Source organism: Aulonocara sp. 'chitande type north' Nkhata Bay, linkage group LG20, assembly GCF_057382095.1.
Source record: "Aulonocara sp. 'chitande type north' Nkhata Bay isolate Kocher_YH1m ecotype deep benthic linkage group LG20, A_spYH_male_GT1.1, whole genome shotgun sequence".
Taxonomy (NCBI): domain Eukaryota; kingdom Metazoa; phylum Chordata; class Actinopteri; order Cichliformes; family Cichlidae; genus Aulonocara; species Aulonocara sp. 'chitande type north' Nkhata Bay.
This window is the reverse complement of record NC_141363.1, coordinates 8,491,227-8,516,829: the sequence shown is the minus strand read 5'-3', so window position 1 is coordinate 8,516,829 and position 25,603 is coordinate 8,491,227. Positions and strand designations below refer to the sequence as shown.

Sequence of the window (25,603 nt, the reverse complement as noted above, 5' to 3'; positions counted from 1 at the left end):
GTCACTTTTTGTGTATATGTAATACAACTCCCATTCGCTGGGGGCAGACGTGACAGCACGCACTCTTGACGTGAGCAGCAGCATTTCCTCCCGTTATGGACGTACCGGTTTGATGGTAGGGGAAACTGATACAGGAGCGGACGCTATGAACGGCCATAAGCTTATACAGTCGTGAAGCCAGATTTAGAGCTTACCGCAGATCAGCTGTGAAACAAACTCCTGTGAGAGGACGACCAGAAACGGCAACCAACCACGAGACTTAAAAAAATGTAGGTAACTTTGTGGTGGTAGGAAGCGACCGAAAAGGTGAACTTGTTGCTTTAGAATAAACTTAAAATGAGTTTCTTACTAATATTTAACTAGCGTCACTACGCACCCACGGGGTACTGCTTATTGACGCCTAAAGCTGTAAATAAGCACATGGGCATGCTAGCATGTCGCTGTGAATGAGAGTTCATTTAACTTGCATAGAAGTGGACGCCAATAAGGGAGGAGTAGATGACAAATATATATATATTTAAAAAAATACCCAGCTTATTTTTATATCAATATTTTATCTCAAATGTGCTTAATTATTTTACGATCAGGGGAGTTGTGGGCAGTGAAACATCGAATAACTACAACTCCCACAAAGCATACATTTCTGCTCTTGCTACTACCTGGGGGGAAAAAACTTTTTGTCTGTAATAAATCTGTTTTCTGATTAACGAGAGCATTAAAACGGTATTACCACGTTTATTTTAGCGTCTTACTTTCTTCCCTCTTTAAGGTACCCGATATTTATCTTGTTGCCCTCCCACCCCGTGTTATTTCTCACTATAAAGGTTTTTGGGCTATCTGGCCAAGGAAAAACATAAAAAGAAGCATCTTATAAGTGAGAGAGGTTAGAAAAAGGGAGTAATCCCTTATTTTTAAATCATACATGAGTAATAATATTAACGATATATTTTAGTATTCTATTGTTGTATTTAATGAATGTACACTGCTGTACGCAGACATGAAACGCGGTTATACTACGCATGTGCAGAGGGCGACAACATTGAGTGTCTATTACGCATGCGCGAAACCTCTGAGCACGGAAAGTAACGTTTTTAGTAATTACTGTTCTTGTTGGAAAATCTGACATCCTCGCTTCATTCAGACGTCACATAATCACATCAGTGTTTTATGAAGAAGCGGGAGCTTTAGTGAAAAATAACGTAGGAAACACACAACTAAAGTTAGAGGCGTGGCTGTGATCGCAGTGTTCCCATAATGCATTGCGCGTGTGTAAACGTTTATAGTATATTTAATAATTTACCATGTAGCGTTTGTGTTTTCCTAAAAGGTAGCGTGAAATTTCCGAACAGTATTAGTTTGTGTCTGTTTAGTTGTGGCATTATTAAACGTTAAAGTGCGAACCGTAATAGAGACTGCTATGTCGGAGAATGGGGTCGGCCTGCCGCTCGTCTAGTCTCCAGTACACTCTTGTTTCTCTTCAGATCGTATAAATCTTTCGCCTTTTACTAAAGATTTCCGTGGAGTGGAACAATAAGAGTTTAATCTAATTTTTTGATGCCCTGCGTTAGTGGGGCTTGTTTCACTGTGAAAAATTAATGTTTGTTTCCAAATGTTGGTCTATAAGTTCTGTTGGAAGTATCTCAGTGTGGTTTAGTGGTCTGTAAAACTGCTTTTTTTGGTATCAATCTGACACCAAGTAAATATAGGACCAGTACTGCCAATACTGACACTTTGCAACCCATAAAGGCAGTTTATGCACAAGATTGCAGTGTATGGCATGAATCATCATAGGTTTGCCATTTCTGAACATATTTAATAACCACTAAATCACTGTGATTCTTCAATAATGAGTTAACACAATAAAAAAAACACCTTTCAGATTTTCCTGCATTTTGATACTAGGTCTTTTGGAGACAAGAAATATGCATGTGCCTGTCTCTAAACCAAAGCACATGTTGTTTAACTGTGCTATAGGCTAGAGCCTATTGCACTAGTATCACCCAATACCAGGGGGGGTTTGCAATACTATTGACAGTTGAATCGAACTGCCAACCTCTAGTGTGGTTCTTGGTAATAGATAAAAGTGTTACTTTCAAAACGTCACTTTTCCATGTCCACCCCCTTCACAATAAAAGCCCAGATTTTGGCTGTCTTTTTGTACTAGTTTTACTAAATAAAGTAGTTTTGGTTCATTTGTTTTGTATTTTAAAATTAACTAATAAATGTTAGTTTTTTTGTTGTCATTTTCCTTATCAAATAACAGACCTATTCCTGTTTTGGTAGGGAATGTCTGCAAAGCATATATTGTGAAAGTTTATAAGACGATTGCATTAGTCTCTAAACATACGTTCCAAAAACAGCATAAGCTGTGACTTCAGTTGAATTTGAATTTCGCAAACACACACACACACAGTCAGATAAAAGTGGACCTCTTTACAGAAACAACAAAACATACATAGAGCACACAAAACACTGCTGTTGATTTAAACATAATATGGAAATGTCAGTCATTTTAATGCAAAATCCGAAAAAGAATAAGGTTTCTTTTACTCTCGAGCAGTGACAGGAAGTTTCCAACCTCTGTTTTTCATCATACCCGATGTAAGTGTTGTGGCTTCAATACTGAATATAATTAAAGTTTAAAAGGCAGAGTCAGACATCAAAAAGAAGGTAGTCAGTGCCTTATTCAGTAAACTCCCATTTCCTGTTGAAGGAGAGTATGTGAAGTAGCATTGCATAGCCAGTAACACATTCAAATCAGTTTGACAGTCAGCTGTTTCGTTTCAGCATTTCTCTCTTGGTGAGTTATTTATTTATTTATTTAGTCCAAGAAAAACTTAAATTAAAAACGACTGCAATGTTTTTCTCACTGTCAGTCATTTTTCACATTTTGCATGCACGACTTGGGGTGAACCCAGTTTTGCTTCTTCTTTAAGACCACTTTAATTACTGGTTTGTGACTCTAATGTGGACGACTTGACTATAATTTAAAATAACATATATATAGAGATATACTGCAGTGTGAATGCATTTGGGTTTTTTACATAAGAAGCAAGTACAGCTTGGCTTTGAGTTGAATTAGCTGGATTAGTTCGTTTCAGCGTCAGTTTGTGCTGACTAAACTGCACTTCAGCCTTTCTGAAGAAGCACTGTGGTGAAACTGTGACAGATAACTACTGCTTCCCCATTTAGAATGATAACAGCTATTAAACATCAGGACCTCAGCGTACATGAACAGAATCTATTCATCAGTTAAACGCTCTCACATCTCAAGCGCACATAAAAATGCATGAGCGCGGCTATGATTGCACTTTGATGTGTATTTGAGAATTGCGATATTAATTGTGAGGCAGTTTAAATCCACAGTGTGGATTTGAACCAAATGGACTTCACACGTAGGCTTACACTTACACTCCAGATCAGAAGTTTGAGCTCTTTGTAGTATTTAAAGGAGAGTGAGACAAGATCTCAGCATATCATACTCCAGCATGTCGTAGATAAAATGGAACTTAAAAGTCGGTTCAGTCACACCCCCACATCACATCTCTCACATCATACTTGGTAAGTGATACGAGAGATGTATTTTTGGATGAGGGTGTCTAGTGAATTATATTACTATATATACATTTGCTGTTTCTGGTGTGGTTTTGAAAGCAAATGAATGCCTTCATCTCTAATCCTTGCTCGCACTGCCTGTTGGGTAACAGACACAGTGTTTTAACCACTCAGCTAAGGAGGAACTGCATGCTTGAGACACTTCCTGATATTTTCACACTTAACCATAGAAGGTAAATGGAGACTGACTTGAAACCCTGATCGTCGCAGGTCTGAACCCGTAACGTCAACGTCCGACGATCCGAGGCGACAAAACTTCTACGAGGTCTCAACACTGGATGGAGACGTTAAAGAGAAGCTACACGTAGTCTCCGAGCAGCCAGAGAAGGTCCACGCCGTTCCCATCCACCAGCGTCCCGACCTGCTCGTTCCCTGCGCAGACCTCGTCAACTGCGAGTGGCAGAGGAGCCAGGCCGCCCGGGTTCACTCTCTCCAAAAATCCTGCTCAGAGTTTCCTGTCAACCTGGTCCTCCTGCAGGGCCGCGGGGAGACTGAGAGGCTACTCGGCCACGCCAGGCTGTCTCGGGTCGTGGGTCACAGCGGCAGCCTTTTTGTCGAGTCAGTAGTTGTGTCCGAGGCGGAGCGAGGCAAGGGCTATGGCCGCACTCTGATGGAGAAGACCGAACGTTACGCCAGAAGTCGAGGGTTCAAGCGTCTCTGTCTGACCACCCACGATAAGCAGCACTTCTACGCCCACCTTGGCTATGTGCTGTCGACACCAGTGCAGAACGCGGGGGCCATGACGGCATTCATTCCCATGGAGACGCTTCTGAGGTTCTCCCGAATGCCGAGTGAGGAAACGAGCGTGCAGACGCAAACAAAGATGCACGCTCAAGGGGACAGAGACTCAGGAGGTGGTTGTGCTGTACGGTCGCCTCCATCCTTTAGTTTACCTCCTCCTCCACCACCTCCTCCTCCTCCCACTATCCCTCGTCCTCCCCCTCCTCCTCAGTGTGCAGGGCAGTGTGTAGTTCAGACTCTGACTGAAACTCCGTACAGAGATGCCAAAGGACTTCCCATCTACTGGATGCACAAGGATATTTGATGATCGCTGTCAGATACACACCAAAAGACAGAAATAAGCACAAACTCACAAAACACACACATATTGGAAGAAGAAGTGTGACATAGAAAGAACTGTGCTAGCAAACCAAAGAAGTAAACACTCGCACTCAACACTTTTACTTTTTCCACGTCACAGTTTGCAGAAGTATTTCCCAACACCTGTGAACAGATGCTGCGTGTGAACCCAGCTGCATGTGTACCTGTACGTCTGCATCGCTGCACTGAGTAAAAGAGAAATGATGGTGAACATAAGGACCCAGCAAGAAACTGGGGATAAACTTTAATGCTTCAGTTTCACTCAAGAATGTACTTTTTTTTATTGTAGTGACTGATGTTTGAGCCTAACTCTGTACAGTGTAGCCTGTGTGATACACAGACGGGATCTGCAGCAGCAGAATTAAACTCATCGGTTCAGTTTGCTGTGTTTACTTGAAAAGAGCTTAAATAATTGTAATTATTACAACCAGTACAGCTGAGCAAAGCATAAACGTGACTCCCCTGCTCCCAGCTTCCAATGCGGGACCTTGGCACAGCAGAATTTACAGCCCAGAGTGTGTTATGTGTTTTTTTTCTGGCAGTTAAGCGAATTAACTGCAGGCAGGAGCGCACACTCGCTGCAGATTATGGTTATATCGTAATAAATATTACATATTTTCCTTGTTGTTGTTTTTTTTTATGTGTTTTGTAATCCGGGTTTTGAGGTTTGATTGAAACAAGAATAAATTAAAGATCATGACTATTTCCTATTGCTGTGAGACTGCTTGACTTCCATAAAAATGTGTTTTGGTCCCCAAATGTCGAGAAAAGGTGGCGCTGTCGCCGCTTCATGCGCAAAAGCGCAGCGCGGTGGTCATGTTAAAGGCGCTTTTAGTGCTCCGTTGAGTAGAAAAGCGCAATATAAGAATCAGTCCAATTACCGTTTAGCCTTACACATCAGTGGGGCCACACAGCTACAGCGATGGGGCACGCCTATCACTGTTCGGCACCGAGTGCGCGCGGAGAATCCAGGTTAGCGCTGGGGAGAGGGAAAAAAAATCCCTCAAGCAGAATCTAATCTGAGCTCTAATCGGATGAGAGGGTGACTCACATCTCTCACCTCAGTGAAATATCAGTCTATCCCGGACTGTCTGAATGGCGGCATCAGTGTAACGTTTAAGGAAAGGGGGCGGAGCTCGATGCGCAACAGGTGCGAGGCTGCAGTTTCATCTTTGCAGCTCTTAGCCCAAAGATGCACACCGTCTACCTCCACCTGTCCATGTCTCAACTCCAATCGCTTCATCTGGAGTTCTTCGGCCGTAAGCTGGCTGTGCATTCAGCAGGAACTAGAAGCTCCACGTCGGCTTTGACTGCTTCCCCTGCAGCGGATACACCAGCAGCGCCAGCTCCCCTCCTGTTTCCTCACATTGAGAAAGGTTTGAAGTGAGAAAAACTAAAAAATAAGCTTTTCTGCGTTTGTTGAGCTGCTTTGATGTAGAATTTTTCGCAGAATAATGCGAATCACAGTCATTGTTGCACTCAGTGATAAATACTTCATATCTGCAGTGACAGCTTGGACCAGTGCAGATATAACCAATCTCAACCACTTAAGTAACTTGTTGCCCATCAGTCTTCCAAAAATCTGTCTGCTGCTGTTATTTTCTCATGTTGTTTTTATTTGGTTCATTGAAATGTTAAAGATTTCTTACAGTGGGTGAAAAATGATTGGAATAAAGAGACTTTCTTATCATTATAGCTTTGACTGGTCTTTATTTTTGCATTTCTTATCATGTTTTTCTGTCAGATAAAAGCCCGTACTTGTATATACAAAGTTAACCATTTAAATGCAGAAAAGTTCATCAGGACGATTTCTTTCTCCTGCCAGGAAGGACACATCTGTGGGTGAGCAGCCATGGAGCTGTCTCTCCTCCTCCTCCCCGTCTTCTTCATCTCTTCCCTCCGTTGCAACTCGCTGCCACAGAATTCCCCCCAGGCGGATGCCTTCATCGGCACCTCGCTGCAAGCTGTGGCTGCAGCTCATCCCATCCTGCAGAACCAGCCTTTCATCCTGGTGTGGAACATGCCCACGGCAAACTGTCCACAGCGATACAACATCCACCTGGACCTGGGAGACTTTCATATTGTGGAGAACAAGAAGGAGCGCTTCCAGGGACAGGTGATCGTCCCTCATCCATTTATTTTACTGATATTCTACTTTAAAACCATAGAAAGAGGGCTGGTGAGGGCACTGTAACAGTAACAAGGATTAAATGTGCAATAAATCCAAAACAAGTGAAAAAGGGAAAATGTTTGATTTTCCAGAAAATGACCATCTTCTACCGCGACCACTTGGGAAAATATCCATACCTCTCCCGAAATGGCAAGAAAGTGAATGGAGGACTCCCTCAGCTCAGCGACCTGGCCTCTCACCTCTCCCTCACGGTGACGCAGCTGTCCGACCTCCTGCTACCAGATTTTAGCGGCCTAGCTGTCATCGACTGGGAGGAATGGAGACCGTTGTGGGAGACGAACTTTGGATCTAAGCTGGAGTACCGGAGGTTGTCCAAACTGCTGGTGAAACAGGAGCAACCAGATCTTTCAGAGCGGGCAGTGACATCGCTGGCGAGGCAGATGTTTGAGGAGAGCGCTCGGAAGTTCATGGAAGAGACACTCCAGTCTGCGGTCGGAGAACGCCCCAAAGGCTTCTGGGGGTTTTATGGTTTTCCCGCCTGCTTTAACAAGAACAAGAGAAAGACAGGTTGGTCTAACACTAACGTTGAACACGTTGGTTTTCTAGCAATCTGAACAATAATGACAACTCCTTTTGTACCGATGATACAGGCTGATCTCTGTCTTTTATTTGTATTTCTGTGTGATCAGATAAAACTTACACAGGACGCTGCCTCAGGGGGACCAGGCAGCAGAATGATGAGCTGTCCTGGCTTTGGACTAAGTCCTCCGCTCTCTACCCCAGCATCTACCTGCCACAGAAACTGGCAGGGTCTGCAGATGCAGCTCTAATGGTCAGGTACAAGAAAATCAGCAAGAAATGCATTCACTTACACTCTGCTGCCTCAGGCACTCACATATCCAATCATGACAAGGGTATGAGCAGTCCTGTCATTTAGCTTTTGTTAGCCATGATGGCCAGACAGGTGGTTTCGCTTACTCACGGGTTGCTCTGTCTTCTTTAACCAGACACAGACTGCTGGAGGCTTTGAGGGTGGCGTCAGGTTGGCCATATCACAACAACACCGACCACGCCACACCCGTCCTCCCCTACGCCAGGCTAGCATTCACACACTCACTCAAGTTTCTCAGTAAGGTAGGACTTTTTTAGCATACAGCACATAATATTAAGATTTTAAATATGTGGCATGACAAACTGTGTGTGTGTGTGCGTGCGTGCGTGCGTGTGTGTGTGTGTGCGTGTGTGTGCAGATGGACCTGGAGCACACACTTGGAGAGAGTGCATCACTGGGGGCAGCTGGAGTTGTGCTGTGGGGAGAACTGAAATTCGCCAAAAACAAGGTGTGCATGTGAGAAAACATTATCAGTGTGTGTGTGTGTGTGCGCCTATGTGTAACCATATTGATCTTCCCAAACCATCCAGAAACAGTGCGTTCTCCTCAGAGACTACGTCCACAATGTCTTGGGTCCCTTCGTTCGATCTCTGAGGTCTGACGCAGAGCGCTGCAGCCTCCAGGTTTGCCACGGCAATGGACGCTGCACCAGGAGACACCTGGGCTCTGGCCACCGGCTCAGTGACTCTTCCAAACATTTCCAGAAACACTTCATGTGTCATTGCTACCAAGGCTGGACAGGGCAGGGGTGCCAAGACAAGAAGAGCGAGAGCAGAGAGGAGGAAGATTGACCTGAGCTTTTTTGTTACGGTGCTGTCCATTTATGAGTTCATGGGGATAATAATACTACTAATGGAAGTTACAGTTTTGAGCAATGTAGTCCAAGTTCATTTTAATTTCATTAGTCCAAAGTTGTTGTTTTTTTTTTTTAAAATCTTCTCTGCCCTTTCTGTTTTCCAGTGCAACCAGTTGTTAACACCTTGCTGTAAATCCTTTGCATTCCTATTTATGGAGTCATCTCTTGATTGTAAACTTTAACAATGATACACCTACCTCCGCAGAGGTTGTGAAGTTGGTACCCATGGAGATAATTCTGCCATCATGCACTTTAATAGTCTCCTGTGGTCTTTCAGTTGTTTAGACTTTTTGGCTGTTTCTGTGGTCGTGTGTCATAAATGAAAGGAAGAAAAGAAACTGTGTTTGGCTACATTAAAGGGACCTGTACTTAAATTTGACTCTAATGGACTTTGCATAGGAAGACTAAAGTGTAATGTTTTACTGTTGCAAGATTTTTTTTTTCTCAACCAATAGTAAAATAGTGTCTTGTTACCATGGAAGAAAAGACACATTTTAAACTTGACATGTGTACATAAAATCTGACTGAAAAATCCAATCAAACATCACCATGAACGACAGAACACTGTAAATAAACGACTTGGTGAAAACACGTAACTATACATTTACCCAGTCATACAATACATACTTGACAAAGTTGATGAAATCAGAAGTCCGTTTAATTTTCTGGCCGTCCACAGCGTTTGTACTTTATGTGTTTCCTGTGATGCCCACAGTGAGTCACCCAAAACGACTGACAGCACAGTATAAAAACAGCTTGTACGTTTTTAGACACAGTGGCAATGACATAATGGTCTCACACAGGCACGTGCAGAGGGGGGGGGGGGGGCTAGAGGGGCTTGAGGATTCTGGATCAGCACCATGATGCCCATAGTATATACAGTATTCTGAACAAGGTCTAAAATGTCACTGTGTGTGCGTGCATGTGTGTGTTTTATGTATATGGATTATTTTAAATTATTACTCATGATATAACATTGTCCAGACATGCCTGGTAAGGACATGAGGAGGAAACAGAGCTGTGTGAGGCTACTAAAGGCAGTGCTATAACATTTTTCTGTCATCATTTTATTATAGATTAAGTGCTGGAGTTGTTAGGTGTGGATAATTAAATTATAGTTTATTGCAATAGGAAGTTGTGCCTTGTTCTCAGAAAGACAGCAAGTGGAGAGTGATATATGAGAAGATGGGATGGAAGGAAGAAGAGAAGCAAAGAGTGATTCACAGGCAGAGCCTAAGTGCTGTCACCAATCTTTGCATTTAGTTATTATCTCGTGACATTTGTTTAATCAGCTACCATCTCTCCTATGGACTTTTTAATGTCTACAGTCTCAGATCAACACAGCCCTGCCCTCCAGCACTATCCACAGCAACCCCTCAACAGCAACATTGTACCCATCAGGTAAAACATCGGCTACGTTTGCTTTGCCTTGTTGCCCATATTAGATTCTTGATGAATGTGTGTTGTTGTTATTCAGCCTGGCTCAATGTGCCCCTTTTTAGCTTTAAGCATCCGCCCCTTTAAACCTCTCTGCACGGCCCTGGTCTGACATTATTTCAAGCAATGTGAGATCAACCACTTCCCTTCTGCCACACTGCCACCATTAAACAAAAGCTTTATTTAAAAGTCCTTCTCAAATAATCCTAGTAAGCCTAGAAGTTGTTTTTCAGAAAACTCCAATCTCATATTTCTACGGTAATAATCTGAAAACGCTGTCGGTGTTTTGTTTTCTGTGCATATCTTCCTCACGTCCCTCCTGTCGCTCTCTTGGCTGTCAGGTTGTGCCTGAGTGCGTGCAGCTCTTGGATCAGCAGTGACAGCTCTGTGGCTGCAGCCTCTTTTTCTCTCACCGCCTCCGTCAGCATCCGTATTGCGCCGCCCTGCTGGACTGGAAGAGGAGCAGCCAACAATAAATGTTTGCTTTTGTTTGCACATTTCTTTTATTTTTTTCTATTTATTTTTTATCTCACCTAAGAAGTAAAAAATGAGTAACACTGTGAGCAGAAGCAAAGTGATGATAGCGCAGCCCATGGCATAGGCCCGGGATGAACTTGGCGTCAGCATGTCCTGCAGTCGGCTCTGCCAGGATTTGCTGCCTGGGTGGCCTCTTTGATTGGCAGCTGTCGTGTCGCAGGTGTAAATGTTCCCATTTGGCGAAGGTGTGTACACCGGACGAGGAGCCCTCATTCCTGAAATCGCATTTTGTCAGAGTCAGTGTTTTAATGCGTCATCGCACTGTGGATGGTGTGTTTGGGGTGATTTTACCTTTGTGGCTGTGCTCGGGGTGTGTTCGGTGGAGGTCGTTGATGGAATCGACAGAATGCAGCTCGATCTCGGTGAGATCTCTGTCGCTGACTCTGTAGAACTGAGGAGTGGTCTGGGTGGAAGAGGGCCTCGACATGTCTCCTTGTCTTGAGAGAAAAATCAGGAGGAAAATATGCTCACTGTTTGCTCCAAAAGGCTCAACTAATGAGCAATTCCTTTGTTGATCATTTAAATGAGAGGTGCTGCAATCTTGGAATAGTTCTGAAATGCAAAGAGAGGCTGTGCAATTTTAAAGTTCCATAATAATAATACATTTGAAGCTTGGGTCTGTAAAGATTATGTTTCTCTACCAGAGCTCTGTTCCTATGGAACAAGCTCAGACCTTAACTCAGTCATCAACCTTCGTCTGTTCTCTCCCATAGTTTGTGTTTGGTTCTCATCTCTCTGTGCTCCCCATAAGGTGGCTTTACCGAAATCTCTTCCTGTTAAAACACAGATCTTCCTTCCTACTGTCACCTGCATGCTCACAGGGGATTATCTGATGTTTGAGGTTTCCTTTCTAATATTGCTTTCCTTCTTGAAGTGAATGCTGCTGCGCGTTGGTGGTATGTAGGTAAATTTTAACTAAACTGATCTCAGTCACTGCCTTTGGAAAGTGGACTACAGCTGCACGAAAAAAGATTTTCATAAAATATGACCAAAAACATTGTACGATTTTTCAAGTCCTTAAAGTAGTAAAATAGGCCCAGATTAAGTAAGTGAAGCATTAGATTCAGACTGGGTTATTTATCAGTGAAAATGTGCCAGTATTACACAACTTTCAGTGAAGATTTTTAAGCCCTTGCTTTCAGTATCTGTAGATTGCTTTAATCCTACACACCATCTTGGAGGAATTTTATCCCATACAGAAAAGCTTTAGGATGTTGGTGGGATTCCTCGGATGCTCAATTCAGGAACATTTCTACTGGGTTAAGGTCAGGTCAGGACTTTGACTGCTCAAACCCCCAAAATTCATAACCCAGAGTTAGTTAAACTCCAGGGATATCACTCTGTCCAGTTAGGAAGCTTCAACCACGTCTGACAGTTTGCTCAGAAACATGTACATGAGTAACCCAATCAATGATATTGTGTGCTTCTCCTGTTCCTCCTGCTGGGTTGAAGCGCTTCTACAGCCATTTCCAGCTCTTCTTAAGTAACTGCATGTTACCTGGCATCTCCTCCACACTCTGGAGACTGTGCTGACCTGCAAACCTTTTTGTGATGGCATTTATGAAGGTGCCATCCCGGAGGAGCTAGATTACACATGTAGTCACAAGAACACTAGGAAAAAAAGCAAAACTAAAAAAAAAGGGATAAGGACAGAGAAAGAGTCTATAACATCTGCAAAACAATTCCTTTCTGGGGGTTGTCTTGTTTTTGCTTCTCTGGTGAATCTGTTGTCACTTTCAGTGAAAGGATTTGAAATGGATTCATAATGGTTTATACCTACTAAATGAACACACTGACATCCCTGAGGTTAAACAACACCACCCTCTTTCATGCTGTAGATAGGAGAATAATGTGTCAACCTTTACTCAAACACAACATTTGCTCCACAGAGGTTGTTAGAGAAGCCTTCAGTGGCTTAGATGCTATATCCTACATTGCTTTGTGACTTCCTGGACTATCACATGACTGGTTCTCCTGGTTTCTCTCATGCCACTGAAATTCCCAGTCTTTTTGGAGCCTGGTTAAATGAAATGAGGACACAGATACTAAATAAGTAAACACAGATTAGGTCTTTTTTGGAGGGAAGAAGTTTGTGATATATTCTGCTGGTGGAATAAAGCAGCAGGTGATGGCTCGGGGTATGAGGGTTGCCTATTTGAAGAGAAAACACACAGGTCAAATGGGCAGCTGATTAATCAGAGCTATTATTAAAGCTGGCTGCCTAACCGATAAAGGCACAGTGCTGCTTGAATTTCAGACAAGGGCCAAAGGATGTTTCTATCTAGAGACTAACATAATTCTAAGTGGGATACAGGATTTTATGAACCCACCTAAATAATGTAAACTCATGGACCTGAGCAGATTTCTTTTACTTTTTAAGTACAAAAAAGTAACATTTTCTTCTCACCTACCTTGTGTCACCATAAACAAATGCTGTGTTAGATTTTGTCTCTTCTCGTCAGTCACTCTTCTTGCTCCCCCAGTTCTCACACATCCAGACACTCGATGGCCAAAACATATGGCTGCACCCAGTGGCGCAGCAGTTAAATCAATTCAATCTCCCGATGGGTCTTTCAGGGGCCACACTGTGACAAAATAAATCCAAATAAACTCCCGTTCAATCCCAGCAGTAAAATCTTAATATTTTAAAGCCAAAGGGAAAGCGTAGATTTTTCCCAAGGGTCCTTCTGCTCCTGAGTGTCACTGAGCAACTGCAGGATGCCCCAGAGCCACCCCTCCTACTACTAACTATGTTTGTGTGTCTGATTTAGCCCACCCTAGTTTTTTTCACCCCTGCTCCAAGCATGCTTGTGCACACGCCCCAGCTTTCCAGGCCTTAAAGGCCTAAAATAGCAGAAGGAACACGGGGTTATTATTAGCTGCTCAGCCAAAAGGATGACTCAAAGATCTGGGTGGAGGGCATGATGGGGGTACAGAGGGATAAACACACTCATAAATACTCACAAGGACAAATATCACAGTCTGGCAGCTTCACCTGGCCAAAATATCCTCTCAAGTGTGAGAATCAAGAATGGATGCTGTAGTGTGTACGTAGAGGGTGGAGTAACTGTGTGTCATGCTAAACTGAATGCTGATAAAGGATGTTAGGCTCATTATGAAAAATCATCAAAATGTGCTTTGAAAACAATGAAAGCAATGGCTCAATGGGGCCCATTTAATATCCTCTCTGTTTCTTTCATTCTTGATCATTGAACGAGAGCAAAAAATCTGCATAGTCTTCAGATTCAATGCTTTTTTTTTTTCAGGCTTTTCTTCGCTAGTTATGCTAAAAGATTTTTGGTATTGAATAAAAATATTGACACTGCACGAGGCTCTGAAAATCAGGTTTTACTTTATGTGAGAGCAGAAACACTCCAGAGCTAAACATTTCCACATTTATTAAACTGAGCTGATATACATATAATAATTTTTATTTTGAATTTAGTCTCCCAAAGAAAGAGAACTTTAAGGATTTGTTGTTTATGTGTAAAACAACAGAATTTCATGAAGCTGATGTAAACAAATGTTTTTTTAAATTATTTTATTTTATTTTATGAATGAAATGGGAAGCCAGTAATATCTCAGGTAACACCCACATTGTGTTTTCTTTTATAAGATTGAGCGTGATTCGCTGAACCAACCAGCAAACGTCTGCGCGCCAGCGGTCCAATAACTACATAACCCACAAGTCCTTGCAGCTAATCGTTGCGCTTCATGTGGTTTTGCTAGGTGAGCGCACGCACACTGCACTGAAGAGTTTAGAAGCACAGCGGAACTTTTGTCTCACTGTCCTTGTCACTCTTTCTGTTCCTCATTGTACTACCACAATGTTATCTTTTATGTGATCCCTGTTTTACTTGACTGTATGTCTATAATGTGATAAATAAAGTTTAAAAAAAAAAAAAAAAAAAGCACAGCGGAAGTGTTACCCCGTCAGGAGCAGCGAGAGTGAGTGCTGAATTTAGCGGGGACTCAGGTGTCATGATGTGGGCTCGGTTGACGGTTGGAGCCGGGGCTTCGGGGCTCGGGTTGCGGGCTGCAGGGGACGGTTTGCTGCGGTTCGTTGGAGCTGGATGTGCGGGGAGGAGGCAGCAACAGAGCCGGGCTGCCAGCACAGAGGTAAGCAGAGCCGTGAACTTCAGTCCTTGCAAGTGTGCCAAAGGCTTTTGGCATCAGACTTCACACGCACCTTTTGTTGTTATGAGTTATTTATCTATTTGCTGAATTTTCACTCATTTCATTTGTCACGTGTTCAATATTACTTATTAATTTTTTTTTAAACTCTAACTTTGGTCCTGTGGTATTTTAATCCTACTTTATAAGACTTTAAAGGACAATTTCAGGCCTGTAACTCACGTACTTTAATGAGATTTAAATGATATTTTTGATTGACTCGCTGAAGAAATCTTGCTCTATTATTGTTACTGCCTACTGTGTGTGTCTTTAGTCCTGTCTACCTCCCCTCACCCCCAACAGGTCACCTCAGAGGCCTGCCTGGTTCTTCCTGTTAAAAAGGACTTTTAACTTTCCACTGCCGCCAAGTGCTTGCTCATTGGGGGGTTGGTATGATTGTCTGATTGTTGAGGTTTCTCTTTATTGCTGTAGGGGTTTACCTTACAATATAAAGCTCCTTGAGGTGACTGTTGTGATAAGGGTTAAGGCGCTGTATTAATAAAACTGAGTTGAATTAATACAGTATTAACATGTGAGTTTGTGACAGCAATGGCTCGCCCATGCACACATAATGTATATCTGTCCCTGCAGCGTGGCCCTCCCCCCCTGCCTGCTTCACTTCACTGAGCTGCACAAAATGGCTTTATTAAAACCACGAGGGACTGACTCTGCAGTACTGTCAGCAAGGTTTAACGCAGGGCCAACTTACCCTTTCATCCATCTTTTTACTCCTTCATGACATCCCTATGCTTTTGTAGGTTTGTATGCAAAGAGGGTTTGGGTCAAAACAGTTGATCAATATAGGATCAGTCTTGTTCTTTCACTTTCAAGTACAAAGCAGTATAAATCCACAACGACTTAGGAGTATATGGGTCTGCAACCAGAGCAGCCACATGCCTTCGGTTTGTTTGCAGTAACGGCTGACTGTGGACAGTTTGGAAAGGTGCAGACACACTCTGTCCCACAATGCGTTGCTGTGGCTGATAAGCCCACCTTCAGCTGGTTCAAAGGTCAGACTGAAGAGAGCACGAGAGAGAGGCCTATCAGCTGAGCTGTCTATTAATCAAAGATGTGTTGTTATTATGTTCCTGCTCACTGTGTTATTTGCAGAACATGCTAAACTACTAAACCTTTTAGAAACACTTTAATAGATTTAATAGCATGCAAGAACTCAGCAGTCACAGTATTTCATCTGTGGACTTTCACTACAAGCCTGATGTTTTCTTTTCCCCAGACTGCCTTGAAGAAGACTCCACTATTTGACTTCCACAGGGGGCAGGGGGGAAAGATGGTGGAGTTTGCAGGCTGGAGTATGCCCGTTCAGTATAAAGACAGTCACATTGCCTCTCACATGCACACCAGAGAGCACTGCTCCATCTTTGATGTCAGTCACATGTTGCAGGTGAGGCATGCGCTCTTAAACATGGGTGCAGATTTCAAGTAGAGCATCGCAACTTGGATTTGAGACTTTCTGAGATATTCTGCTGTAAATATTGGGAGCAGAGTGTGACCCCTGTGTCAAGCAATGTGTGTGTCAAGTGAAGAAATGTATGTGTTAGTCACATCATGGCAGAGTAAAAATGTCTAGTGTCTGGCTGTTGTTTTTATCCACCACCCAACTCTCCAGGAAACTGCTGCTGTTAAAGATTTAATTACAGACTTTTTGTTTTTCTCTGTCAGACCAACATCCACGGCAAAGACGGGGTGAAGTTTATGGAGTCACTGGTGGTGGCAGACATCGCAGAACTCAAGGACAACCAGGTAACGATTTAACGTTAACCAGGCCCGGCCCTAACCAATCTGGCGCCCTAGGCAAGATTTTAGGTGGTGCCCCCCTACATCGGCAGTGTAGTGTATGTACTCACAAGAAACCGAATAGCTTTGTCTTTGACCTTTTTTTTTTTTTTTTACTTAAAGAAAGCAAATTCACAATCAGAATAATTAACAAGATAAAAAAAATATATGAATAAATAAATGAATACAAAAAATAAAAAATGAATATATGAAATACAATAAATTTCATTTATTTATTTTTTTCACACTTGGTACAACAGATCAAACAAACCAACCACACTTTCTATCAATAAAGCACTACAACCATGTGTGAAAAGGAGCAGGAAGAAGAAAATATTCTTATTAAACCCCGCCCCCTATCTACATTCCAACTTATATTACAAGTGGGCACCAAAAATCAGGGAACAAGCTAATATTAACATTTCTCTCCGGTCCTAACCCAAACCAAACAACAAATATACCACTCCACATAGTAACAAGGAGAAAAATAAAATTAAATAAATAAAACAAAAAATTATAATGGATCCATTTTCAATGAACTCCAATTTCATTCGCATTCTTCATATTGAGTTATCGTTTTAAGCATGTAACACTTTTTAAAACAATGTAAACTTATACAATTCTTTAAATTATAATGAAGAGAGTTCCACAGTCGTATACCCCTAACGGTTGGACTCCTTAATCTTTGTGTAGTCCTAGCTAACTGATGCTTAAAATAAAATTTCCTTCTGCTATCTTCTCCCCCTGAACACATTAAAAATACTCTTTGTAACTTAAAGGGCAAAATATTATTTTTAGCCTTAAACATAATTAATAGTGTCCGTAATTTCACTAAATCTCCTAATTTTAATCATTTTGATTTTATAAATAATTTATTTGTATGTTCTCTATATTTAACGTTATGGATCATTCGTATCACTTTCTTCTGTAATAAGTTTAGAGGTTTTATAGTATTCTCATATGTATTCCCCCAAACTTCAACACAGTAACTAAAATATGAGAAAAACAATGAAAAATATAAAATGCGCATTGTTTTATGATCTAATAAATCTCTTAAATTTCCCAAAATATAAATGCTTTTGACCATCTTCTTTCTAATATACTCAATATGAGATTTCCACGTCAAATTTTCATCTACTATTACACCCAAAAAACGAAATTTCTCCTCCTCTTCTTTTCTCTTTTTTCTTCCCTGGGCACCTGACAGTTTTGGCCGTTTTGACATCTTGTGTTGATTTTTTTGATGTGGTGACGTCCAAAAGGAACCATAATACGGGAAGGGAGGGGGCGCACCGTGCGGGGAGGGGGGGGGCGTAATGTTGTAACAAATAATATTTCTATTAAATAAGCTTTACTTTGCATTTTAATTAACGTGGGATTATTTTTTGTATTTAGAAATAATAGTACCAACTTTTTTTTTTCTTCAACATTTGTGGCACTGGCGTGGCGCCCCCTGATGGACGGCGCCCTTAGCATTTGCCTATACGGCCTATGCCACGGGCCGGCCCTGACGTTAACCATTGTTTCGTTTTAAAACTGCTTTTACTGACTTTTTGTTCACTTTGAGGCAAGTGAGGGGAAGCTGTGAACACAAAACTAGCAGATCAGACATGTTGACTTTAATCAATTTTTTTTTCCTTCCAAAAATATAATCGTCTGGTGCTGAGCAGGCAGTGTACACAGTTTATACTGAGAGGGTTTCCTCTAAATCACCTGCCGGTTGTATTTAGAGACAAACAATGAGACTGTATCCACTGCAGCATGAGGGCATCAGCTCACTCTTGTTGTGTGAATGATTATAAAGGATATATCTTTAATCAACTTAAAAAACATATTCAAACATGTACATACATGTACATACATGTATGTATACACACAGGGCTGCACATAAGTGGTCCGCAGGTGCGCATGCGCTTTCAAAATAAAAGACGCGCACCAGATAAGAAGTTGCAACGCGCGTTTGCGTACATAAGATTTTTTGGAGGAGGACAGACATTTGTTTAGCACTCTTAAAGATGTCGAAGAAGCAAGCTCCTTTTAATCAATTACTTTGGTGTTCCTCCACCTCCAAAGAAATGTCAGCAGGAGTCCGAACCGCAAAAGAAGCGCGTATTCTCGGAAAAGTGGTTGCAGGAGGTGAGCTGGCTTCAAACAAATGATGAACGCACTGAGATGCGGTGCAGAATATGCCGTGAAAGTCTCACTCTAGTGGACAAAAACAGTGCCTTTTATATAATATAAAAGGCACCACTTTTCCGAGAATACGCGCTTATTTTGCGATAAGTCAGAGAGAATTCATGACGATGTTTATGTGAAGCGTAGTTTGGATCTTCTTTTGCTGCTGGTTCAGTCAATATTGTTTGGAGAAAGAGATAAAAACCTGCAGCTTCAGAATGTAGCGCAAACGCAAAGCGCGGACCCGCTGACACATCACTGACACTTTCAGCCCCGGCCGTGCCCGTGCCGTCGGGTGAGAAAGGCGACATCTCACTGATTCTGATGTTTCGGCGGCTGCCTGCTTTTTGTTCAGAGTCTGTGTACCTGCTCTCATTTACTGTTTAAGCTGTTTGGTGGTTGTTGAAAATTTTGTGAGGTTTAACCTGAGATTTTGGCGTTTCTGGCAAAATACATTTATATTTAAAAATCGATTCAGATTTTAATGAATCGATATCACGTTATCCAAGCTAGAATCTATTTTAATCGATAAATTGGTAATTAAAACCCACCCCTAGTTCCAAGATCTGCGTGAGCACCCAACTGTGTCCAAGTTTCAACCATCTAGCTCAGGGGTGGGCAATTCCAGGCCCTGAGGGCCGGTGTCCTGCAGGTTTTAGATCTCGCCTTGGGTCAGCACACCTGAATCACATGATTAGTTCGTTACCAGGCCTCTGGAGAACTTCAGGACATATTGAGGAGCTAATTTAGCCATTTAAATCAGCTGTGTTGGTTCAAGGACACATCTAAAATGTGCAGGGACACCGGCCCTCGAGGCCTGGAGTTGCCCACCCCTGATCTAGCTGTTGACTTGAGGTGAAGTTGAAGAATTTGCACATAGTCCTCATTCTTCATTATTCAAACTATTTTGTGTAATGTACTAGTGTCACTGGTAGTAAAGCCTCACCTTTACTCCTCCAAACGTACCTCCTGTCGTTGTGGCCAAAAAAGCTTTTCTTGTCTGACCATAAAACTTTTTCTTGTCCATGTGAACAGCTGCAAATTCCATTCAAGCTTGAAGATGCTGATTTTGGAGTGTGTGCTTCTTTCTTAATTGGTACCCTTTTAGTTCACAGCGACGTAAAACCTCACTGTGGACAGTGATGATGGCGTTCCAGCAGTATACAGTTATACAGGCTTGAGTCCTTGTGGTTCCTGGATTGTTTGTCTTTCCTTCAGTTGTTTGAACTGATGATCTTGGAATCTGCAGTTGTTTAGAAATGGCCCCAAGAGACCTTCCCAGCTTGTCTAAATCTGAAGTTTCTCTTAAGGCATCTTCACTGAGTTGGGTTTTCAGTTATTCTGAGTATTGGCTAATCCAGTGAGTGCAAGAGAGACTTAAAGATGAGAAACTTAACATAAACACGATGTCCACAGTGTCCTTTTTTCTGTTTCCTTCATTTCCTTTCTTGCCTCACCTCCAAGGGCACGTTGACCCTCTTCACTAATGAGAAAGGTGGGATTATTGATGACCTCATTGTGACAAAGACGGACCAGGGCTACCTCTACGTTGTCTCCAATGCCGGCTGTGCTGACAAGGACTCTGTTCATATGAAGGTGAATTCAAGAAAAGTATGTAGCAAAGAGACCGAGATTTAAAAAGCATCTGATGTGTGTGGGTGTGTTTTGTTTTCAGGCCAGACTGGCAGAGTTCAAATATGCAGGTTCTGATGTGGATCTGGAGTTTCTTGATTGCGCACTGATTGCTGTGCAAGGTAGAATATTTGTGTGACAGTCCGCCTTCTTTTTCTTTTCATCGGTGCTCTTACTATAGTCTTCATCACTTCCTTTCCTTTATACTTCTCTTCCTGCTTCCTTTTCATCTTAATTTACTTTCCTCTGGTTTTGCTTTCCCTCATTTGCTCTTTCTCTGTCCATCTATGAATTTTGGCTATTGCTTCTGATTTTTTTATTTTTTTATTTTTTTTTCCTTTTCTTTTTGAACTCCTGCAGTTTAGGTGTTTCAGATCTTGCAGATAAGAATTTATTTGCATGTCTCCAGGTCCCACTATGTCTCAGGTGCTCCAGGCGGGATTGAAGGAGGACCTCAGTAAGCTAACTTTCATGACCTCTGCCCTGGCCACAGTGTTCGGTGTCCCTGACTGCAGACTAACTCGATGTGGATACACTGGAGAGGACGGGGTGGAGGTGAGCACATATGTGTGTGCTTGCAGGTTCTTTCATGCTTCGGGACAACTAGTTTTGTATTATAACTTGTGTTTAATGGACAGTGTTTTTATTAAAAAAAAAAAAAAAAAGCTATACTGGCAAGCAGTTCTGTGGGGTCCCACGCCTCTGCTGGCCCTGTCCCCCATCACTCCCTCTGACAACCAAAAGCCCATGCAAGTCCTCGAATGTCCGTTATTGCCTGGACAGTGTGTTATTTCTTTCTAACCTCGGTGTGTAACTCTTATTAGGCCTGGTCTTTAGTGAGCTAACCACTGGGACTTGTGCAAAAGCCCACACTCTCAGATACAGTGCCATTTATGGAAAAGAGTGCAGCTCTAAAAGAGGCATATGTGACCTATCGAAACCACAAATGCAAAACCAAATGTTAGGCCAAAGTCAAAAGGCTGTGGACTAACTACTCTGTATCCTGCCATTGTTGATTCACAAGTTGTCTTTTTAAAAAAAAAAAAAAAAAAAAAAAAAAGATTAGTTACTTGCTGATATGCACCCGCTCAAAAAGGAAGAACCTGTTTCATATGAATGATCTACTAAAAGAAGTGAATTTTTTTTTTTTTTTTTTTTTTTTAAGGGAACTGCAGGTCCTTGAAGGGTAATACAGTTTGAAGCTGGAGGATCTCTATATAAATATCCGCGATAAGCTAGGTTCCCTAACTTTCAGTAGCTGTTGAAAGGATAAAGTTGTGGTATATCAGTGGTTAGAAATACCATTATTACTTTAGGATTAGTTTAACACAAAGTTAGTGCTGATCCGGGACCATTGCTGGAGTCACAGTGCGCAGCATCAAGGTCCTTTCATATTGGCGGCAGCATGTGCTGCTAATGCTAGCTAAAAGGCAAGGATCCGGAATTTGTTGCGCTGGCTGCTGAGCTCTGTGGGTTTTTGCAGCAGCTCTACTTGTACTAGATGCACCTGCTCCTTGTCGTTTCTATCTCTGACACACAAATCTTTTTACACATACAAATCCTGATTTACAAGTACAAAATATTTATGACCACAATTTGAGCCCATAGAGGCGGCTTAAACATTTGACGAACAAGTTAAAGTTTGCTGGTTTTTGTGTCCAGGAGGAGACACAAATCTCTTTGAGTTTGTGTCAGGAAGCTGATTCTGCTGTTTGAAAAAATAAATAAAAAATCTGACAAATAAAACAGAGAGAGGTACCTGCTGTGGTGACCCCCTTGTGAATAAGGGAGCAGCTGACAACAGCTTCTTAATATGTAATCAACATCCTGAAGTAGGCTTAATACACTTGCACTTATTCGGGCATTCATTTGATGCAAATCATGTTTGAGGAAACGTCGTCTCTGCAAACTGCTGCTTTGATTGTTAACAACAAGATTCAGTTTAATTTTTGGTGCCATCAGCTGTAGATCTGCCTGGTTTCTTGTAGCTAGAGCGCCATCTAGTTCTGCTATATCGTTTTCCAAGACAAAAAGACTCCTCAATGTCTTGTTCCAGAAATTCTTACTCAAAACATCCAGAAACCTTATTGTGAGCACTTAATCTAGAAAATGTTTTCTGTTGGCTGAATTACAGCAGCCAGCTGTATCACTCAATACAATAAAGAGATTGTGTAATTGAAGGTTTGCATCCTGTGAAGCTTTCATTACACAAGCTAGCTGCACGTCTTTTGATTGGCACATATAAAATAGTTCCTACATTGACTGACACACACACCAGGGTCTGTGGCTGACAGATCTGTAATAAACTTCTCCAAAACTGGTATAAATTGCACTATGTATCATGACATGCGTAGATGTAATCTTGAGGTGAAATTTGTAATTCTCTGAACTTTATTGACATTAAAGGTACTTGGATAGAGACGTGGCTCTACAGTTTGCCTGTGTCTCTGTGTGTCAGATCTCCGTCCCTGAGTCCAGAGTGGTGGAGCTGACGGAGAAGCTACTGACCAACAGTGAGGTGAAGCTGGCCGGGCTGGGAGCTAGGGACAGCCTACGACTGGAGGCGGGGCTTTGTCTTTATGGCAATGACATCGATGAGACCACTACACCTGTGGAGGCCACGCTTGTCTGGACCATAGGTTGGGGTTTAATTTTTTTTGGTCGTTTATTCTTTTTTTCTAACGGCTGCTTTTGTGTGAGGCTGTCATGAAACTTGTGATTTAAAAACATTTAAATTATTTTGTTTTTATTTGCCACTTAATAAGCAGCTGTCGACTAAGGCGTCACTCAAAGGTAAACGTTCTTCTGATTGGTCTCCGAAGGCGAGAAGCAGCACATGTGTTAGGATCTTTTCCTAATAGTGTCACAATTGCATACCAATTAGATACCACCATCTGATAATTTGGAATTGCACATAAGATTTTTATTTCCTTTTTTAAATTTTTATTAGAGGATCCCAGATGTTGTTGTGCACGCCTGCCTTTTCATTCAGTCTGTCAACGAACTCTGCTGGTGTCTCACACACAGGAAAGCGCAGACGCCAGGCCAAAGATTTTCCCGGTGCTGACATCATCATACCTCAGATCAAAGCCAAGACAGCCAGGAAGAGAGTGGGTCTGGTGTCCACCGGCCCCCCAGTCCGGCAGCACACCCCTATTCTCAGCCCTGATGGAAAGGTCATAGGTCAGAATGTGCCAAAGTGCAAACAGACATAAAAACATACCCCCCCCCCCCAAACAATTATGAGAGTATTGTTGTTTGCCACAGTATCTGTTATGATGTTGCCAATTGGGGTCTCCAGACTCAGACATTTTCAAATCTTACATGTTAGGGCTTTAAAATAGATACGATCGCAATGTTTGTATTTCTGTGGTATCATATCAAATGTCAGTGAGATGATTGTTAAGTGTTTCTTCACACGCTGCATGATTGCAGACATGACAGTGCCTGTCATATAGAAATAAATGACTGAAAAAAACTGTACAACAGGATTTCCTTGGAAAGACAAATTCCTTTGTGTTTTGTACAGGTGAGGTGACCAGCGGCTGCCCCTCTCCTTGCCTGAAAAAGAACATTGCCATGGGTTACGTGGATGCGGCATTCGCCAAAAATGGAACAGCCATCCAGGTCGAGGTCAGGAAAAAGGCAGTGCCGGCCACCGTCAGCAAGATGCCCTTTGTGCCCACCAAGTACTATACTGGTTAGGAGAGACACTTTTATAGCGAGTATAGGTGCTGCTGAGCGTTCCTTCAAACGATCCCGTATTTGCCAGCACTGCCCCTTCATTCTTAGCTCACTATTTAAAATGTACAAACCTTCACTGGTGAGTCCAACAGAGGAAAAATTAGTCCAAAAATTACTACTGACTATTGATCGGTCACAAATATATTAAGTTTAAAGTACTCAGTGTTCATATTCAGTCACCAGGGCTGCTGCTTTGAGAATGGACATTATAGGAGCTCATGTAGAAAACAGGGTGTCCAGATGACCCTCTTCATAATGTATTGCAAAGCATTTTTATCCCTTGTCCCCCCCGTCCCACGTATTAAGAGTGTGTCCCACATTTTGATTGGCTCTGCAGGATGTGCATGTCTATAAAGTCTGGCTTGTAATCAAACTGTCTGAAGACAGCAGGGAAGGCCTTATATTCAAGTGGAAGTTAGTCCCACTTAGTCATGTAGCTCTGCCCATCAGGGAAAGATGATTTTTCGGAAATGTGATGGAAACTGCCACAAAGAAAATTATTATGTTAAACTGGGAAATTCAATTTGTCCAGCTAAAAAGTTCCACATCGTCTCGTTTTTTTTTTTTTTTTTGGGATCGGGTCACCCTACATAGAAAGACTTTGCACAGACTGCCAGTCCTTATTTAATAATTCAGTATTATGCATGCATCAGGTTAAGAAATTCATGGTGCACTAACATGGGTTCCCCTGCGGATGATGGGGCTGAGACATTGTTCACGTTGTTCCGAGACCAAGTTATTTTGGATTTTTTTTTGTTTGTTTAATGAAATACTTTGCCGCACTTTAATTTTTCCAGTGGGAGTAACAAAGATGTAAACACTAGCATTTCACTTTTTATTGCTAACAAAACATGAAATCATTTCAGTTTGTCACTGTTGGACCAAAACAGAAACTGCACACTTGTGAATGTTATAAACCAAATTTCCAGTGACCATGGTTTTATAAAATGCCTGATTTGTAAACAGTGGCGACTTGTTGTCCTTCAATGCAAAATGTCTCTGTCTGAAGTGTTGTAGTTTTTACTTTACTTTTTTACTCTTGGTTTGGTGATTCATAAAGAAATCTTAAGATAAAAACACTTTGCACCTGGGCAACATGTGGTACAAGACTAACTTGAAAAGATGTTAATTGTAATTGTTTTCTGTCTGCTTCTAATGAAATTTTAATTATCAAATGGGACACTGTCTTATGACTTATGTATGTCTGCAAAACTACTGACTCTTAGGTTCTCTTGAGTATTTGCTGTGAGTTTGTACTAATACTTGGACTAATTATGGAGTTTTTGTAAACATTTTCTATTGATATGAGGTCTCTTCTTTAATAAAGGTGATTTTTGTTCAGTCCTCTTCTGTCAACTTCAACACCCTTTGTCCAGAATATCCATTAATCCTGTTATGCACAGGTCCATCTAAGCCTTGCCTCTCTTTGTTTTTAAACCATGGTTTAAAGACAAAGTTAGCGGTTCCCCCACCTCAAGCTCTGTATCCTGTATTTATTGTTAGTGCCACCATCTCC

The 25,603-nt window shown here is 41.9% G+C and overlaps 4 protein-coding genes and 1 non-coding gene across 8 annotated transcripts; 4 read left to right on the top strand and 1 right to left on the bottom strand.

Annotated features, from left to right (window-relative positions):
- The first annotated feature begins 136 nt into the window (after positions 1-136).
- On the top strand, positions 137-9,405 carry hyal3 (hyaluronidase 3). Of its 3 annotated transcripts, none has more exons than XM_086276239.1 (7): positions 137-269; positions 6,542-6,832; positions 6,979-7,414; positions 7,537-7,684; positions 7,855-7,981; positions 8,098-8,187; positions 8,270-9,405. In XM_086276239.1, the coding sequence occupies exons 2-7, from the start codon at positions 6,569-6,571 to the stop codon at positions 8,528-8,530; spliced, it is 1,326 nt and encodes a 441-aa protein (XP_086132365.1). In that variant the 5' UTR covers positions 137-269; positions 6,542-6,568; the 3' UTR covers positions 8,531-9,405. The 3 variants fall into 3 exon arrangements, with proteins under 3 accessions (XP_086132365.1, XP_086132364.1, XP_086132363.1); XM_086276238.1 differs by lacking the exon at positions 137-269 and adding an exon at positions 5,826-6,099; XM_086276237.1 differs by lacking the exon at positions 137-269 and adding an exon at positions 5,827-6,092.
- naa80 (N-alpha-acetyltransferase 80, NatH catalytic subunit) lies at positions 140-5,655 on the top strand. The gene is made up of 2 exons (XM_086276245.1): positions 140-269; positions 3,826-5,655. Coding segments are annotated over exons 1-2 (837 nt in total). The 5' UTR covers positions 140-267; the 3' UTR covers positions 4,661-5,655.
- On the top strand, positions 1,462-1,575 carry LOC147305142 (U5 spliceosomal RNA). Its single transcript, XR_015126760.1, has one exon. It is a non-coding gene; the product is annotated as a U5 spliceosomal RNA (small nuclear RNA).
- Positions 6,417-13,335, bottom strand: LOC147305139 (uncharacterized). Its single transcript, XM_086276246.1, has 4 exons — positions 12,981-13,335; positions 10,861-11,006; positions 10,566-10,784; positions 6,417-10,483 (listed from the first exon to the last, which is right to left on the bottom strand). The coding sequence occupies exons 2-4, from the start codon at positions 10,994-10,996 to the stop codon at positions 10,341-10,343; spliced, it is 498 nt and encodes a 165-aa protein (XP_086132372.1). The 5' UTR covers positions 10,997-11,006; positions 12,981-13,335; the 3' UTR covers positions 6,417-10,340.
- Positions 11,415-25,431, top strand: amt (aminomethyltransferase). 2 transcript variants are annotated; one of them, XM_086276241.1, is made up of 10 exons: positions 14,581-14,688; positions 15,046-15,128; positions 15,977-16,144; positions 16,423-16,503; positions 20,176-20,307; positions 20,387-20,465; positions 20,753-20,898; positions 22,802-22,982; positions 23,371-23,526; positions 23,873-25,431. In XM_086276241.1, exons 3-10 carry the CDS (start codon positions 16,031-16,033, stop codon positions 24,046-24,048), a joined length of 1,065 nt encoding a protein of 354 aa, XP_086132367.1. In that variant the 5' UTR covers positions 14,581-14,688; positions 15,046-15,128; positions 15,977-16,030; the 3' UTR covers positions 24,049-25,431. The 2 variants fall into 2 exon arrangements, with proteins under 2 accessions (XP_086132366.1, XP_086132367.1); XM_086276240.1 differs by lacking the exon at positions 15,046-15,128 and having other exon boundaries at positions 11,415-14,688.
- Positions 25,432-25,603: the final 172 nt, after the last annotated feature.

Excerpts from the sequence above, each read along its gene's own strand:
- hyal3 (XM_086276239.1), top strand. The coding sequence starts at position 6,569 with ATGGAGCTGTCTCTCCTCCTCCTCCCCGTCTTCTTCATCTCTTCCCTC. Across the intron at positions 7,415-7,536 it reads CAAGAACAAGAGAAAGACAG|ATAAAACTTACACAGGACGC; the intron begins GTTGGTCTAACA and ends CTGTGTGATCAG. Across the intron at positions 7,685-7,854 it reads GATGCAGCTCTAATGGTCAG|ACACAGACTGCTGGAGGCTT; the intron begins GTACAAGAAAAT and ends TTCTTTAACCAG.
- LOC147305139 (XM_086276246.1), bottom strand. The coding sequence starts at position 10,996 with ATGTCGAGGCCCTCTTCCACCCAGACCACTCCTCAGTTCTACAGAGTC. Across the intron at positions 10,785-10,860 it reads CCCCGAGCACAGCCACAAAG|GAATGAGGGCTCCTCGTCCG; the intron begins GTAAAATCACCC and ends ATGCGATTTCAG. Across the intron at positions 10,484-10,565 it reads ACTCATTTTTTACTTCTTAG|TCCAGCAGGGCGGCGCAATA; the intron begins GTGAGATAAAAA and ends CTCCTCTTCCAG.
- amt (XM_086276240.1), top strand. The coding sequence starts at position 14,551 with ATGATGTGGGCTCGGTTGACGGTTGGAGCCGGGGCTTCGGGGCTCGGG. Across the intron at positions 20,899-22,801 it reads CTGGAGAGGACGGGGTGGAG|ATCTCCGTCCCTGAGTCCAG; the intron begins GTGAGCACATAT and ends TCTGTGTGTCAG. Across the intron at positions 23,527-23,872 it reads CCCTGATGGAAAGGTCATAG|GTGAGGTGACCAGCGGCTGC; the intron begins GTCAGAATGTGC and ends TGTTTTGTACAG.